The sequence below is a fragment of the Podarcis melisellensis genome (genome assembly GCF_964234715.1).
Source record: "Podarcis melisellensis genome assembly, chromosome: 15".
NCBI classification, from domain to species: domain Eukaryota; kingdom Metazoa; phylum Chordata; class Lepidosauria; order Squamata; family Lacertidae; genus Podarcis; species Podarcis melisellensis.
This window is the reverse complement of record NC_138532.1, coordinates 22,201,007-22,217,744: the sequence shown is the minus strand read 5'-3', so window position 1 is coordinate 22,217,744 and position 16,738 is coordinate 22,201,007. Positions and strand designations below refer to the sequence as shown.

The 16,738-nt window shown below is 43.5% G+C and overlaps 1 protein-coding gene across 3 annotated transcripts in view; it reads right to left on the bottom strand.

The window, feature by feature from the left end:
* The window catches only part of GRIK4 (glutamate ionotropic receptor kainate type subunit 4), a 467,636-nt gene that overhangs the window by 299,409 nt on the left and 151,489 nt on the right, over positions 1-16,738 (bottom strand). For all 3 annotated transcript variants that reach the window (XM_081889776.1, XM_081889778.1, XM_081889777.1), the window contains exon 2: positions 1,737-1,868. In XM_081889776.1, the coding sequence (XP_081745902.1) occupies positions 1,737-1,818 (82 nt within the window). In that variant the 5' untranslated portion in view covers positions 1,819-1,868. The remainder of the gene's footprint in view (positions 1-1,736; positions 1,869-16,738) is intronic.

The following is a 16,738-nucleotide window of genomic DNA, read 5'->3' as shown; positions in this document are numbered from 1 at the left end:
ATACATATATTTTTACCTGCAACACTAAGAATGAAGCACGCCACCTCAAAGTTACCAGAACTAACTATGCCTTTCCTCAGCGCTGAACCCAAATAACCTCGACTGCAAATTTAGATACAAAAGACTCCCCATAAGATGGTATCATCTTGAGGGGAACCAAGTCATGATGCCCTCTTGCATTTGATTTATGCCTTGGAGACAATAAGTTCCTGGAGCAAGCAAGGGAACCTTGCAGCTTCTCTACATAGGAAGTCAAGAGCGCATTTCACTAGAAACTTACATGGGTTGCAAACTGGCATAGCTTGCACATAAAGAATCCTAAAAACTGCAATTTGTTGAGGCCACTGAAAATTCTGCTAAGAGATCCTTAGAACCTTGCAGAGCAAAAAAGCCAGTCCAATGCACTTCGGTGCTACAGAGACCTGATAAAGGGTTCTCTGGTGAGAAGGGGTGGGATCAGTCCAAGCCATTCATGGTCAGAATATATCAGTATTGGGTCTGCAGGGGAAGCCAAGGGCAGAGCAGTTGTAGAGAGGCAAAAAGAAGGAAGGCATCATCTTTAAGTGTCCCCTAAGCCTCATTTCCCTGATGCCTCTGCTTGAATCTCAACTTCCCTTATCCCATCCTTAGTGCTTATTATACAATCAAAAGTCTATGGGAAAGTGCTCGTAATGGCATATATATATGCCATTTTTCCATTCATTTTCATTGTAACATATTGCATTCACTTAATTTGAATATTATTGGCATTGCATTAACTCATTAGTTCATTCATCATCCCACTGAATTCACTAGAAGGCCTAACTAGTCTTCCACTGCCTGTAACGTCTCTGTTTTTGATCCAAGTGGCAAGAAATTTGTAGACATTATACACCCTTCCCTCCTCCCCTGGGAAATGATCTGCTACAGGTATGACAAAGGGTCTGTATCTATACGTAACTGAAAAGTGCGTGCAGCCACTCTCTGTCATCTAAAGTAAACACAGCTTTCCACTCTTATCAATTTCACTGCTCTATTTCCCTGCTCTGTTTCTCTTCCTCTCTCTTTCCACGTATCTTGTAAACCGTAATGTACACCATGTCCTAGCTTGTTTCTGCAGTGCAAAACAATTCCTCCAATGCAAAACAGTTAAAAACAAATGAACAGAGGAGCAAATAAATGCATCTTCATTCTCTCCTTGACATTCATTCACATTCACATTTGCTGATTCCGCCAGCAAAGAACAAATGAATGGGCTCATTCATTCATTTTCTAGATTAATTTCTAAAATAAGTGCGCACTAAGTCAAACTGATTTCTCCTTACACCAGACTTATGCCTCATTTATTTCATCTAGATTATATAAGCCTTCCAGAGGAGGTTGTGCATCCTTTGGGGGCCTTCGATTACTGATGCAGTGGTCCAGGGAGGGGGAAAAACATGTTTCATCCTCCTAAACCAAAACCCTCTCTTATAATAAAGCTGGAAGTCCAGGATCTGCACTGATAAAGGACTCTGCCATAGCTGGGACCTTGCATACGAATCCCCAATGACCATGGTAACACTGAAATGTGGATTCTTTCAAATTTAGAGGGGTATTTGGGGAGAGATAATACTGGGGATGGATCTAGTTTTGCAGGTCACCCATTGGCCTTTCCTGTTATTCTGAACCGGGTCCTTGGTTTCTCCTGGGAATTGAGTGCAATAGCCAGGGTGTGTGGCTAAATCCATGGTAGCTGCTTAATTTTCTTTACTCACCAATCCTCAGAGAGTGGGGACTGGCAGCAATCTCCATTAGCCACACCAAAAGGAGCACCAGAGGCGCCAAGATCCCGGGCATCTTCTATAAATCCTCATGGAGCCCTGCGGTGGTCTGGGCATGACATAACTCTGCAAAAGAGAGAGAAAGAGAGAAAAAAGGTTGCTATGAAAACTCCTCCTGTCAATCACAAGAATGCCCTCTAGGCTGCAGTTCTACGCTAAGGTTGCCATACGTCTGGAATTTCCCGGACATAGTCTGTATGCAGCCCTCTGGGTGAAAATCATATGGCAGCCCATGTCGGTAGTGTAGATTTTGGCTGGAAAGCTCCCCGAGAAGCTTGACAACTTTTGTGTCCCGATTTTCAGTTTTTGAAATATGACAACCCTATTCTACCCTGAATGCAGCTGATCCCACAGGCCAATAGGGACACATGAAGCCTTATAAAACCCTCAAATCCAAGGCAATACCTCAGTCTGAGCAATTTATATCTCACTGAGAAGCCAAGCTGTCTGCCTTGTCTCCAATGGAAATGGATCACCAGTATGCCTTCGAAGATGTCAACCACCTATGGACCTGTGGATTGTTCCTTTTTTTGTCACAATCCCCCCAAACAAATATATACACAAACACAAACTGCTGCATCTAGCCATAAAGTGTATCTGAAGCCTGACACAAATTTAGAAATGAGGCATACTCTCATGATTTGCTAAAACAATTTTTTTTTCACCCAAGTATTTTCAGAGTAGTGATGTTTTGGCTAGTGCAAAGGTATGGGATTCCGTTTTGTGCCATTTTTACATTGTTCTATTATGTACTGCATGCTTTTTATTCTTTTGTACAACACTCTGCAATTTTTATATATCCTAGACATATTAACAGATTCTTGAGAGTCCCATGGACTGCAAGAAGATCAAACCTCTCCATTCTTAAAGAAATCTGCCCTGAGTGCTCACTGGAAGGACAGATCCTGAAGCTGAGGCTCCAATACTTTGGCCACCTCATGAGAAGAGAAGACTCCCTGGAAAAGACCCTGATGTTGGGAAAGATGGAGGGCACAAGGAGAAGGGGACGACAGAGGACAAGATGGTTGGACAGTGTTCTCGAAGCTACCAGCATGAGTTTGACCAAAGTGCGGGAAGCAGTGGAAGACAGAAGTGCCTGGCGTGCTCTGGTCCATGGGATCACAAAGAGTCGGACACAACTAAACGACTAAATAACAACAACAACGAGTGACCTGGATGGAGGGATGGAGATCCTCATGGACATCCAGATGTTGTTGGACTCCAACTCCCAACATCCCTCTGGGTGAGGCAACATCTGGAGGGCCACAGGCTTTCCAACCTCTGCTTTAAACCTTCCTACCTCTCCACTCACCCCCAAATCTGAAATGGTACGCTTGAATTCAAGCCATTGTTCAAGCTACCGGAATTTGTAAGGGACTGTAAACCACCTTGTGGTCTTCGGATGAAGTGTGGCATAAAAATTTAATAAATAATCTTCATCAGATATTAAGCCAGCACCAGAGGAGACAGCTTTTGACCAAAGCATAGGCCACTCCAGTCCAAGATTGATGGGCAGGTGGAAGGAGGTGCTAATTATATCTCACATTGTGCTGGCAATTGTTGGGCTGGGCTGGAGCACAGGGTAGCACTTATGTAATTATTAAAAGCTATTTTCTTCCATTTCAGAGATGCAGCTGCAAAACTGAATAAAAGATCACAGAAAGAACTGTGGGAGGGAGAATTTGAAGAAGGGTGGTTCAGAGGAAGAGCCATGAAAAATAGAACTTGTCATATCCAGCAAATGGCAGCACAGTAAGGATGAATTATTTCCCCCATATTGGCCCTCTGGGGCATCGTATAGAATTTATCGGTCCTTCTCCACTCTTTTAAGTCATATAAACAAATTAAGAGTAATTCACACGTTCTGCATATGCAAGAGTGTGGCAAAACAAAATAGACATCAAGCTCATGTTATTTTATTCGCATTTCTATCGCCTGCGTTTCTTTCTTTTTTAGAAAAAAATGGGGGGGAGTGGAGATCGCTGTATGTTTTGAGTTTTTAAAAGCTCTAAGTTCCTGGGGTTGTACAAACCTCCCCGAGTGTATTTTTAAAGGGTTTTGTTCTAGCAAAATTTACTGGCTTCTTTTGAGATCCTGCTGATGTTTTGACTGAATGACACACCTACAAATTCATCACAAAATCCATTTAAGGGTAGGGGCTATCAAATCCCCCTCAACCCAAGATCTTTTAAGGTTGCAATGCTAAAATTGTTGTCCAAAACACAACTACGCCTCCAAATTCACTCTTCTCTGAATTTTGCAATGTAGTTCTCCAACTGAAAAATAAGTTTTTTTAAAAAAGCACATATTGGGAGTGAACGTGCACAGAAATGCTTATATGTATGAAAATAATGTACAGCATGCATTCTGTTGTGGGAGAACGCTTGCAAAAATGGGTATACGAGGCAAAACCGCTAACAAACCCGTGTATATTAGATGTAGGAATGGGAGAACTGAACTGAATATTGGAAAAATGGGAAATGGAAAGAAACCACAATGGACAGATCTGTCCTTTAGTGTGAGGCTGAACTGCCAAACACTTAGAAATATGGGAAAGGGAAGGAGCATAGTAGACTGAGTTCAGAGGGAAAGGAAATGCAAAGGGAACAGACAGTGGCAATTACCTGAAAAAAATTGTTATAGTGGCCAATTTACAAGGCAGCATTAGTGAGACCATGTTGCTGTAGTAATATAACCAAGCAGAAAATCAGAACCTTGCCGAGAATTTAGCTTTAATAAGGTAAGTATGGAGACATGCTGCAAGTTCTGCCAGAAGACATGACAGGCAGGTTCTGTTCTATCATTAGTTGGTAGAAGATGGGATCTTTGACAATGTTGACTCTTCTCACCCTTACAATCCTGTGGAAAGGAGGATTCCAAATGCAGCAAATTAGGGTGCTGATTGCCACACATTCTGACTGCTCAGGGTGAAAGTGTCAGCAATAGGATGCTGACACACAGAACAACTTCTGTGAGTGAAGAGAAAGGTCCACACGGCTGGGGTAAACATCACAAGAATGCAAGGAAGAAAAGTGGTGTGGGCTGGTAGTAGTCTGAAGAAGTAAAGAAACAGGGGGAAAGAGCCCAGGAGTGAACTGTGAGGTGGGTAGTACAGGGCTGTATAGCTTCAGGGAAGGGAATAAAGGAGAAGTAAGAATTGAGCCCTGAAATCAGCCCTGAGTGCTCACTGGAAGGACAGATCCTGAAGCTGAGGCTCCAATACTTCGGCCATCTCATGAGAAGAGAAGACTCCCTGGAAAAGACCCTGATGTTGGGAAAGATGGAAAGCACAAGGAGAAGGGGACAACAGAGGATGAGATGGTTGGACAGTGTTCTCGAAGCTACTAGCATAAATTTGACCAAATTGTGGGAGGCAGTGGAAGACAGGAGTGCCTGGCGTGCTCTGGTCCATGGGGTCACGAAGAGTCGGACACGACTAAACAACAACAAAAGAATCGAGGGGAAAGTATAAGTGGAGATGTTGGGATAGCTCTCAGAGAAGGCCTAGGGTAGGATGTACTGTGTGCCTTTAGCCATGAGGCTAAAGAGGCTGTCATGCTGGAGTTGGAGCTTGAATTTCATATAATGATTTGCGCTAACCAAACAACTGTTTGATCGCATGCCTCTAGCGACAAAGAGATCCCGTAAATAAATACACCCTTTGGGCATGTTTCACAATGAGCTTGATAAATGGGAGAAGTTCATGCTGGTCAGAAAATCAGGAGCAGGAAACTGAATTAAGGGTGTAAAGGTACAAAATGGATGGACAGAAGAGAGTCTGTGCGAACAGCCACCAGAAGTTGCCTGACAGCCAGAAAATCCCCTCAGATGCCGACTTTAGCTGCGAGAGCCCAAGAACAGCTGTGCTGTCCTGGGGCAGCAGTGATGATAAATGAGGCAGAAGGAGGAGAGAGAAATCCAAGAGGACCCTGGAAAGTGTCGGTAACTGCAGCTGAGCAGCCAGTCAGTGTACAGCCGAGGAAATGCAGAAGAAGGACAGATTTCCATTTGAGCAGTTGATTAGTGTCTTATCTACTCAGGGCTGTACCTGTACCTGCCAAATCACCTTTGGCTTAGTGGCAGTCATTTAGCTCCACCAGCCAAAATAGAAAAATATGCAAAGGCTTAATTTTTTAACTGTGTTACACATGCATGGAAGTTGTGTTCTCATACCAGGAAGTCATTTTCTCAGACCCAGGAAGTCTGACTTTTCATTATCATTGCCCAATCTTCTCTCTCTCACACACACACAGTCTCTCACACTCACAACATCAAACACTACTGAAGCCCACCACCACAGACTTAAAAGCTAAGAGGGTGTTTGTTGTTTGCCTAAGAATACAAATGAAAAATGTCATAGCCCTACAATAAGCCCAGTGGTTCAAAACATACCAGAGTATCTGCAGACTGAGAAATATCAGGGTGTGCACTGCAGGAGGCCTTAGTGTTTATGCACAAGTAGGTTAGTCGCAGAAAGAATGACTTGTTTGGGATATCTAGAGGAATAAAATGGGATTAGACACTCTAACCACTACCGCCCAGGTTGAAATAGAGATTTGGAAGAAACGTTTATGCCTCTTAGCTGCCCAGTTAGTGAAAGTAATTCTTTGATGGTCACTCAACAATTCAATTATCCTTCCCGCTCTTTCAAGGCAAGATATGCACTGCCTTTCAGTACACAAGTACTGCCTTTCAGTACACAGTACAGCTGCATTGTGCTCCATATATGAACCATTGTAACAATGCATCTGATTCCCTAGATGAGAATCATGCAGACACATCTACCCCAAGAGATTCATGAAATACTCTCTCTTACCGGAGTTGTGAGCTGTTCTGAAGCTCTGCATTTTTTTATTTTACCAAATCTTGTGAGATTTCTTTGGCAGACATGAAATCAAAGCATAAGAATTTATTCTCACTTTCCTGCTCTAAACATCCAGGCCTGAGGATTTATTGTAAAGTTGTAAAGCTCCTTACAGGAGTTGGTTCAATAAAAGAGACACAATTTCATCTGTTCGATGCGGCCAATCCCCAATGTTAGCTGAATTTCCTCTCCCACCCCCATGCCCCAGCATTACAGTGTAATTAAGGGGTGGGTAAATTGTTAAGCACAGAGAGTGAAATGTGTGTTGGGAGGGGCTACTCTGCTAATTTGCATGTTTTAATTACATGTAATTAACTTAATATGCATATAATTTTCAGGACTGTGGTGGGTGCCAAGCCACAGCTGGTTATCGCTTTATGCTTACTCTTAAACTGTGAAACCCAGTGATAAAAAAAACCCTTTTTATTCTTTGTAGTGGAAAGCAAGGCTTTCAAAAATAATGAGCCTTCAAAAATGTAATCGTTGTGGATTTTGACTTATCTACTTATCTCTACCAAACTGTTGCTTCATCATCTAAGTTGGATGGTGCCTGGGAAAAGGGCTTTCTTGGTTGAGGGTGATACGTACTTGTGGAATTCACTCTCTAGGGAGGCTTTCTGAATTGTTGTGTTTTGTTCCAGGCAAAGACCTTTTTCTTTATTACTCTGTCAGGTTTTTAAAGATTAAAACTGTTTTAACTCCTCATAACTACGGGGACAGACTGTGCCTGTTTGGAAGCCCAAAACCTTTCACCCCAAGCATACAGCAACACAAGGAAGCTTCTGAACCAGGTATTCCATTTGCATTTTGGCAGGTGGAAGATTCTGAGATCTGTGAGGAGAAACCTAAAGTTCAGCCTGAAATACCATTTGGACAATACAGTGGTACCTCTGGTTGTGAACGGGATCCATTCCGGAGGCCCATTCACAACATGAAAAGCCCGCAACCTGAAGTGCTGTATCTGTGCATGTGTGAAGCACGATTTAGTGCTTCTGCGCATGCATGAGCGGCGAAACCCAGAAGTAACCCTTTCCAGTACTTCCGGGGTACCGCGGGACGCATCCTGATAAAACGTATCATGAAGCAAACGTAACTGTAGTCTTTTACTGGTCTGTTACACAGCTGCTGAAAAAGTTCTTGGTGAGGAATGGGAAGATGAGGCTTAATCTATCGCAGGCCCTGCTGACACTCACTCTAGGGTAGGTTTTCAACCTTTTTGAGTCCACAGCTCCCTTAACCAACTACATTCTTTCTGTGGGGCTCAGGAGCCCAGTTTTGTCACCCTTGCTTGCAGAGCTGGCAGCCTCTCACCCTTTTTCAAACACCCTCCCTTGTGGAGGCCTCCTCTCCTCACCCCTCTCCTTAGGAATCCCTGGTCTCTCAGCAGCCCCCACCCCACCCCAAAGAGAGGTGCCGCCCAGAGGCAGCATTCACCTGTAGAGCTTATAGCCAGGGCTGCTGCAATAAACAGCTGTGTAAGCCCTTGGGAGGCAGAGACGCAAGACAGTATCAGAGGAGGGAGGGAAGGAAAGAGGGCCAGGGGCCAGTGTGGCCTGTGACACCCCTGACCATCATTCAAGGCACCCCAGGGTGCCACAGCACACTGGTTGAAAACCACCGTTCTAGGGAGATGGTGGAGCAGCAGGGGCTGTCGCAAAGCGGCTCAGTTGGGCCTCCCAACTGCTTGTGCAATATCTCATCCTGCCCTGTTCTCAGCAGATTCTTAGCTGGACAGCTCCTCTGTTGTCTCAACCACCTTAGTGTATGCGCTATACCTTTAAAGGACATTTGAAGCACATTTGTTCCCTCAAATAATTCTGGGCACTGTAGTTGGTTACTGGCTGCTGGGAATTTTGAGGGCTTGGAAAGAATGCAATTCAAATGTTCTTTAAAGGTGCAGCGCATACACAGCCTTAGATTCTCTCATTTGGCCTCTATATCCTCACCTTCCACACCTGTGCATCTTCTGCCATGATGCCTCTTCCCTATGCTTAAAATAAATAAATAAAACCTCTGAAATTCTCCAGTGAGTTTTGTTTTTTGAAAGACAAGAAAACTACCGCTTTTTGATCAACCTGGCATAGTTTTATGATATAAGCAACATTAACAGAACATGGTTATAGGCCTCCGAGGACACATGACAACTTGTGGAGAGGTACCTTTGTTTAAAGCTGAAATGATTTAAAAGTTAAATGTAATTAAATAGACATTTTGTGCTGCTGCTGCTGGGTGTGGGTGGGATTTCTGAATGTTGATTGTTGCTCCTTGTATAAATAAGTGAAAGCAATGAAATATTTGGGGTAGGGGAGTACTGATGAAGTCACAAAAATAGAAGTGGGGTTGAGAATTACTTAGTTAATTGCATTCATATCCTGCATTTTCTCCAGGGAGGTAAAGGTGGTATGTGAGGTTCTCCCCCCCTCCTCATTTAATTGAAGAATTAGCTGGTTCTAATTGCAAAACATTGGGTTCTTAGGTTACTGGATCTAGATTACAGGAGTGTGAACACGCAGACTCCTATGACAGGGCACAGTGGGCTCAGAAACTAAGTTCACAGAAAGTTGGTTACTGCCAAGTGCTTGCAAAGCTGAATCAAGTTATGGAACAACATATCATTTGACGGCTTTGAGCAGTTATTTCAGAACTTTCCGCGTTATTGACAAAACAGCAGGATCGAGTCAGAATTTACTGGCACTGGCATGATGGCAAGAGACACACAGAGCTAGCTATTAGAGTGCATGCACACACATACACACAAAATCGATTTCTAACACCCTCTCAGGAGAGCAATTTTACAAACCCTGATACCCACCGACAGTCATGCATTAACTCTCTCTCATGTCCTTAGGGGCCTCTGTGCACCTTCTCAGAGACATCCAGTCACTGAGTTGTATCCAATGCTCATCCTCCTCGGAGCAGACCTATTGACATTAATAGACAGGGCTAACTTAGGTCTATTAATTTCAATAGGGACCACTCTAAGTTATTTGGAGATAATCCACTGAAAACAGAGGCAAAGCTCCGCTATTCGTGGATTTGCTGGTTGCATGAAATACTGGGGGGGGGGGGAGTAAAGGAGGCTTGATTCCCTTTGCCTTTTGATGTGGTTCCTTTAGCTACTATTTAAAAATCAGGCTACGGGGAGGATCACAATTTAGCTAAAATGAGATTAAGTCACCAATCAGGGTGTGTGCATTTAATTACACATTAAATGGATGTTGCATCCTGCCTTTCCTTAGGAAAAAAAAATCAAAGACAATGAAATTCCGTTTAACACTGAGTGGAAGCTGAGACAAAACCCCATCCAAATAAAAGCTTTTTCCACAAAAAAGTAGAAGGAAAAGCACTTTAGCCAATTGAAAATCAGGTGGGAGAATAGGGGCTCCCCTACCTCTTTCCCCCATAACTCAGAAATTGATCTGCTGTTCTGTGGTTTCCACTGTTGCACATTTTAAGTGGGCGAGCTGCTCTCCTGTCCTTATTTATCCTACATCTCTATGACGGACAAGCAGAATATAAAATCAATTTTTATCTGCATGTAAAAATCTCTTCCATACTTCACTTTGAATATTATTGTCATTATTAATCACATGTATTGCAGCTTTAAGGCACTATTTATTTATATATAAAGCTTCTTCTTAACTTCTGTGTACAATATCCAAAGTGGCGTACCATAAAACCAAGAATTAAAATGACTTAGGGCAGCATTCAGCAGCAGCAGCAGTAAAACTCCCATTTAAAATCTTGCATGACTCACTCATGAAGATGTACTATCTTAAAAGCCTACTTCAGCTAGTTCAGTGTTGTCTACAGTGACTGACAGTGGCTCTCCGGGGTTTCCAATTGGTGGGGAGGTGTCTCTCCTAGCCCTACCAGGATATGCCCAGGAATTGAATCTGGGACCTTCTGCTTGTAAGACAGATGCTCTACCACTGAGCAAACGGCCCTTTCTCCTTGGAGCAGTGGGCGTTTTTTAATTGCCTGGATTCCAACTTCACCCAGTCCTCCTAAAATCCTTTCTTCACCTCCCGTCTGATTCACATCACCAGTCTGTGACACCTTTTAAGTAATGCCAGCAGCTCCTTGTAGCAGGACCAAGTCCCCCAGAAAAGATGTCATGAATGCCACCATGTGCCAAATGTTTTTTGGGGGTGGGGTGGAATCAGAAGAGCTGATTGTCAGAAGAACAGTCCTGCCAAAGGAATGCAGAGAGACAAGGGCCTCTGTCCCCAGCATGCCCAACAGAAGGAACTGGGAAAGCGGAATCCAATCCCATTGCATTGTCTGGACTCACCAGTGTCCACCTCTTTAATATCTTCCTTTGCTAATGTCCCAGCCACCCTTAATTGTATAACCTACATTTCCATAATGACTTACAGACCCCTGCGCAGGAGGATATGAAGACAGCTTCTTCCAAGAAAATTGGTGCATGTGTCTTTTACCAGTTTAAGAAAAGCCTGAGTGGATGCAGTGGGAGAGCCTAGTTATTGGAGAGCTGTTTGCTCCCTTGAGTATGACAGCATCACCCCTTCCCCCTGCCCATGAGTCCAGAGCAGCATGGCCAGGGGAAAGATCCTGCATATACTCCTCCAAGTTTCCAAGTTGGGAAAGTAAAAAAAACAAAAAACCCAAATGACTTTAGGGTCATCTGTTTTTTATTTATTGAATTTATTAAATTTCTATTCTGCCCTTGATCCAAATACATCAAAGAGGGAATGGAGCTATAACAGAGCAGGGGTAGCTACCATAGTGGCCACAACACGTTGTGGAATGATGTGAATACTGCACATGAGGATGCCTCTATCTTTACCATTCTAAAGCATACAAATACTCCTGCCTTTTAATTCTAAATCAGTCAAATTCACAAGGGACATGCCTATTAGACTCAACAGCTATTAGAAACAATAAATTGCATTCAATGTCGTACTAAGTAGCTGCCCCATCGATGCAAGGATTTAGGCTTATGCAAGAAGATTCCTCCTACCCTCTCCTTTTCATGGCTATGCCTTGCAACCTCCCCAAACCCAAAACAAAATTGGGGGGATGCGGGGGGGGGAGTGCCATTGCACAAGCATAAATCCTTGCAGTATTAGGATGGCTATTTAGAGCTACACTGGATATAAGCCAGTAGGAACAGGAAGAAGCTGCCTTGGACTGATTCAGACCCATTGGTCCATCTAGTTCTGTATTGTCTGACTGGTAGTGATTGTCTGGGGTTTAATGCAATAGACATTCCCAGTCCTACCTGGAGAAGCTGGGGACTGAACCTGGAACCTTTTGCATGCAAAGCAGGTGCTCTACCACTGAGCCTAGATGGAACCCCCATGTTCTAGCAGTATAACACTGAATGCCAGAAGTTAGGGACCTTCATGCCCAGGGGGCATCTGGCTGACCATTGTTGGAGACCAAATGCAGTAATAGACGGACCTTTGGATTGATCCAGCAAGTCAGAAATTAACATTTCATAGAAAGGATTTCCAGCTCAGAGCATATGATTGCTATGCAGTCTTGACCCCTAATGCCAAGAAACTAGCAACTGCTTTACTTGGCTCAATCACAAAGAAGTGCAACATGGGCAGAAGAAACTTCCCATTAGCAGATTCCACCTGACATCTTAAAAAAAAAAAATTGAATAAGGAACTAATCCCACTCTGGGCAGGATTGTCATTCTACCTGCTGTGCCAGCTGGAAAAAAAAAAGCAATGGAGATATATGGGCAAAACCAGAGGCATTGACCCCAGAGAGAGAGAGGCCTCAATGCCTTCCAGTTAAGATGCCATTCCAGTGGTAAAAAAATGCTGGGAAATTTAGAAGGGGGACGGGCAGGGAAGGAGATGCTGCTTAAGTGCTGGCAGGCCAAAGTAACACAAAAATGATGGAACATCAGCCTCCTGGAGGGGAACAGCAGGTTTATGATTAACCAGAACATGGAGCACAGGAGGAAAGCTACATTCACCTAACAAAGCCTCCTCCTCCATGACGAGAAAACAGCCCCCTGACACTTTGCCTTATGTATGAACCAAAAGGCGAAAAGAAAGAAAGAAATCCTGAAACATCAGAGAGAGAATGCATTCCACTTAAAGCACTGGCCTTCAGCTGGAGAATGCTCTCCTGTTTTACTTTATTATGATTATTAGAAGCAAGTCAGGGAAATATAAACAAAAGAATGCAATTCTAAAGCATCCTCCAATGGCTTGATTCATGTTTTGTTTCATAATCACCGCCATCCCATGCATTAACATATTTTAAGTAGGTCATTATATCTGCCAGCCAGCCAGCTTTTACTGGCATATCTGACATTTTAAAAATATAGTTTATGCTGGTGTTTTTTGTTTAGGCTGCTTACTGCCTTGCGATGTTTTGCATGAAAGTGGGACTTATAAAAGTTTAAATAAATATTGTTCCCATTTTGCAGGGCAGAGAAGGCGAGGCTGAGAACAGGAGTGGCTTGATGAAAGAGTGAATTCATGGCAGAAGGAAATTTGAAGCAACTTCCTGATTTGTAGATGATTTTTTTTTCAGTCCACCAGGCTGTACACATCAGCTGTCATTTTAGATTTGGTGCAGATACCCACCTCACGCTTCCGCAGCTGAGGCCCAGATTAAGATAGGCCCTATCATTGGGCAGAGCGAAGCAGCCACCTCAGGCACCTAACATCTGCTGTCATGAAAGGTCAGAAAATGGTTAATTATTTTATGTATTACTATTGTGCTTTTACTTTCAGTGTGTGTGGGGGGGTGAGGAATAGCTGAGGGATTTTCAGACTCTGCTGCCAAAATAACATGATTGGCCTTAGGCACTACACACCTTGGCTTGTGGGAAGTGGGGAGGTGGGGCTTAATTTGCCGCTTTGCCTCGGGCAGGAAAAGAAACCCTCACAAGCCAGCTTTGCTCTGCATACTTTGAAGATCCTAGCACAAGAACACCAGTTTTGCCTAAATGAAAAAAGTTATTAATTCTTCTAGAACTTTTGTTTGATTGAAGCTGTCTCCTCAGTCTACTACCCCACCCTACCTAGAAGGAACTCCAAGTAATAGACACACATGCACATACATGATAGGCACTCAGTGCTAACAAATGCCAGAAGGCTTAGGATGCTGTTCAGTGATCCAGTTTTGCTGGAGGAAGCCCTTGAGAAGGAAACATGCAAGTCCTCATTCCCTCAGTACTCTTATTTTGGTTCAGGGTTGGCAATTTGGTGGACAGGCATCCTGTCTCTAGAGCCTAGACTGGCTCTAGCTGCTCATCCATAACTGAGAGTCCATGTTACAGGTAGGTAGCCGTGCTGGACTGCCGTAGTTGAAGCAAAATAAAAAAATTCCTTCCAGTAACACCTTGGAGACCAGCTAAGTTTGTTATTGGCATGAGCTATCGTGTGCATGCACACTTCTTCAGATACACCTTTGCTTTTTCCTGTAAGACCAATTGCAGTCATTAACAGTCGTCAACAGTCCATGGTCTTCTCGGCTGCAGTGATGCCATGCTACTCCTTTGACCTGCACCCCAATTAAGACAAAGATGGAGAAGAAGGTGCTTTCCCAGCCATCACCCGTAACTTCTTAAGACAGCTTTGAGAACTACCACGTGGCTGCATGATCTGGCAGAGGCTTCTCTCATCATGGCAGCGTTAGCCGTTAAAAGGCTTTTTTCATGTGCTTAGCTATGGAAAATACAAAGGGACGGGAGAAGATATAAAATGAGGAGGCAACAGACTCTCCCTCACTTTGCACCATGAAATAATTTTGACGGCATGTTTAGACATTTTTAAAGCGAGATTTGCTTCCTTGGGGGAGGGGGGAGAGGCTGCTTTGAGGAAGAAGAAGGAAAATACTGCTGCATATTTAACGTGATCCGCTTTGTTGTGCTACAGAACATTCTTCCCAATTTATGCTGTAGCTACTTTGTGAGATCTTGAGATATTTGTGCCGTAGTTGTTATTCATTTTGGCAGAAGCTCACGACGGAAGATGCTGTTAAGGTGGGGAAATGGGGCATGCGCTAATGCTGATGCTTCAGTCTATGTTCCTGAAAGCATCCCTGAACACCAGATACATCATCTTATGCCTTGCTGGCTGCTCTTTGCAACAATAATATTCCTAGAAAATAGGCCTCCCGCTCTCTCTTGCAGAATTATTTGGACTGTGCGACTATGCAAGCACTTTCCAAAAGCCTTATTGAGGGGCGGGGCAGGGGCAAATCAAAACATTACCTTCATTCTATAAAACCCTTAATCGTCTGGGACCTGCTAGGAATGTAAGAAAATGGCCATATATAGCAGAGACAAAGCACTGGCCCAACCAGCTCAGTATCACCTACAATGACTGGTAGTAGAGTTTCATACAGGGATCCTTTTCAACCTACTCAGATATACCAGAAATTGAATGTGAGGGTTTTGCATGCAGAACACGTGCTCTACCTCTTCTTCTGACTCATTTTCTTAGCAGGAACTCACAAGGGAAAGGAGGTGGGATAGCACCATGGACAGCACCGTTGAGCCGAAGTAAACTCTTGTTTCTTCCTGTGGTCCACTTTGCCAAAGCTCCACACACAAACCCTTGACCTAAAGACTGTGGCCCTGGCCTGCAGACAAGGTCTTCTTTGCCTTCTTGTGTCCTCCTGCCTGGCACGCTCCCTGTCTCATTGGAGAGGTGTGATGGCACAAGAAGTACTTGATTCCTCTCATGAGGCAGGCTCAAGTGATGGTATCCAGTGGAGTCCTGACTCAGGCTATTGGCCTCAGGTTTCATGAGCTTTGGGCTCTGTTGGGACTGAAAGCAGCATCAGGAACACAGTCTGGTTCCCCAGTCAGTGATACAGCTGATTGCTCCTCTTCTGAGTTTGAGGCCAGGACGCTACTGAGCTACATAGCAGGTCATTTCACGAATGTCCACATTGATCTGCCTCAGAATCTCACTCTGATGGGACATCTGTTGTGCCTCTCCCTTCCGCTCTGACATTACAACTTTTGGCCTCCAAAGCCACAAATTTACCACCTGCCACAGTGTTGCTCTTTGGTGTGTTTGGATTTTTAGTGATGTTTTTATTACTGATGTTTTCAATGCTTTTATATCTTCGTCTGCTGCTCTGTTTGATTATTGTGGTTTAAAATTTTAATGTATTTTATACTTTTTGATTGTGAATTGCCTTGAACTTTTATAAAGAAAGGTGTAGTAGACATATTTTTAGCCTTCTGAGGCTTTCAACTCTGCCTGCTGCACTGTTGGGACATTCAGCAGATAAGTATGAGAGGGAATATTGCAGTACTCAGATTGTGGAATGGCATTCTGAAGGGGAAATGCCATGGTCTTATTGGAGAAATGCACAGAAAATAATGTTGTTTCAGCTCCCATTCAGAGCAAAGATCTCTGAATATGACTTTTGCTATGCTTTTACTATAGCTTCCCTTTTTGTTGCTTTGGTTACTGAGTACATGTTAATGTAGAAAAACGGAGCATATAAAATCATATAAATAAATGCATAAATATCCATCCTCCAGCATTTAGTCTAAAAGTTCCCCATGAGAACTTTTCTGCAATAGCATTTGTATACCAAGTTTTGGGGGGAAAAGGGGAGATCTAGAGGCATTCTAAAATTCCATTTGAACATTCATTTTTTGAGATAGATTTCCAAGCCAGAGATTAGAATGAATCCCCGAAATAATGCATTCCAAGCACTCTGAACATTTGAAGTGTGCTGTATAAAACTTAATTGTTGTTATTAAAAAATATATAGCATGCTCAGTCGTGCATATCTTCAATCTTTATTTTTTTTCAGCTTCTTCTTGTTGCAATCTTATCCCCACTCCACATTATTTTCCATGTTGTAGACCAGGACCTGGAAACTTTTGCATTAGAATAAAAACATGCTGTGGTAGGATGCCGTGGACTCCTGGCAAGGACAGGGGAGACCTTTGACCATCTCAGCAACTGAGGCAACCCTTCCACCTGGCTTCTTCAGAGGGAAAGGAAAGTCAAATAACTCCTTCCATCAGCTTGGCAGGGACCAGCTGCCATTCTGCTCCTCCCTTCCTAGCCTCATGTAGAGAGGCCAAGTCACCTAAATTTATTTTCCT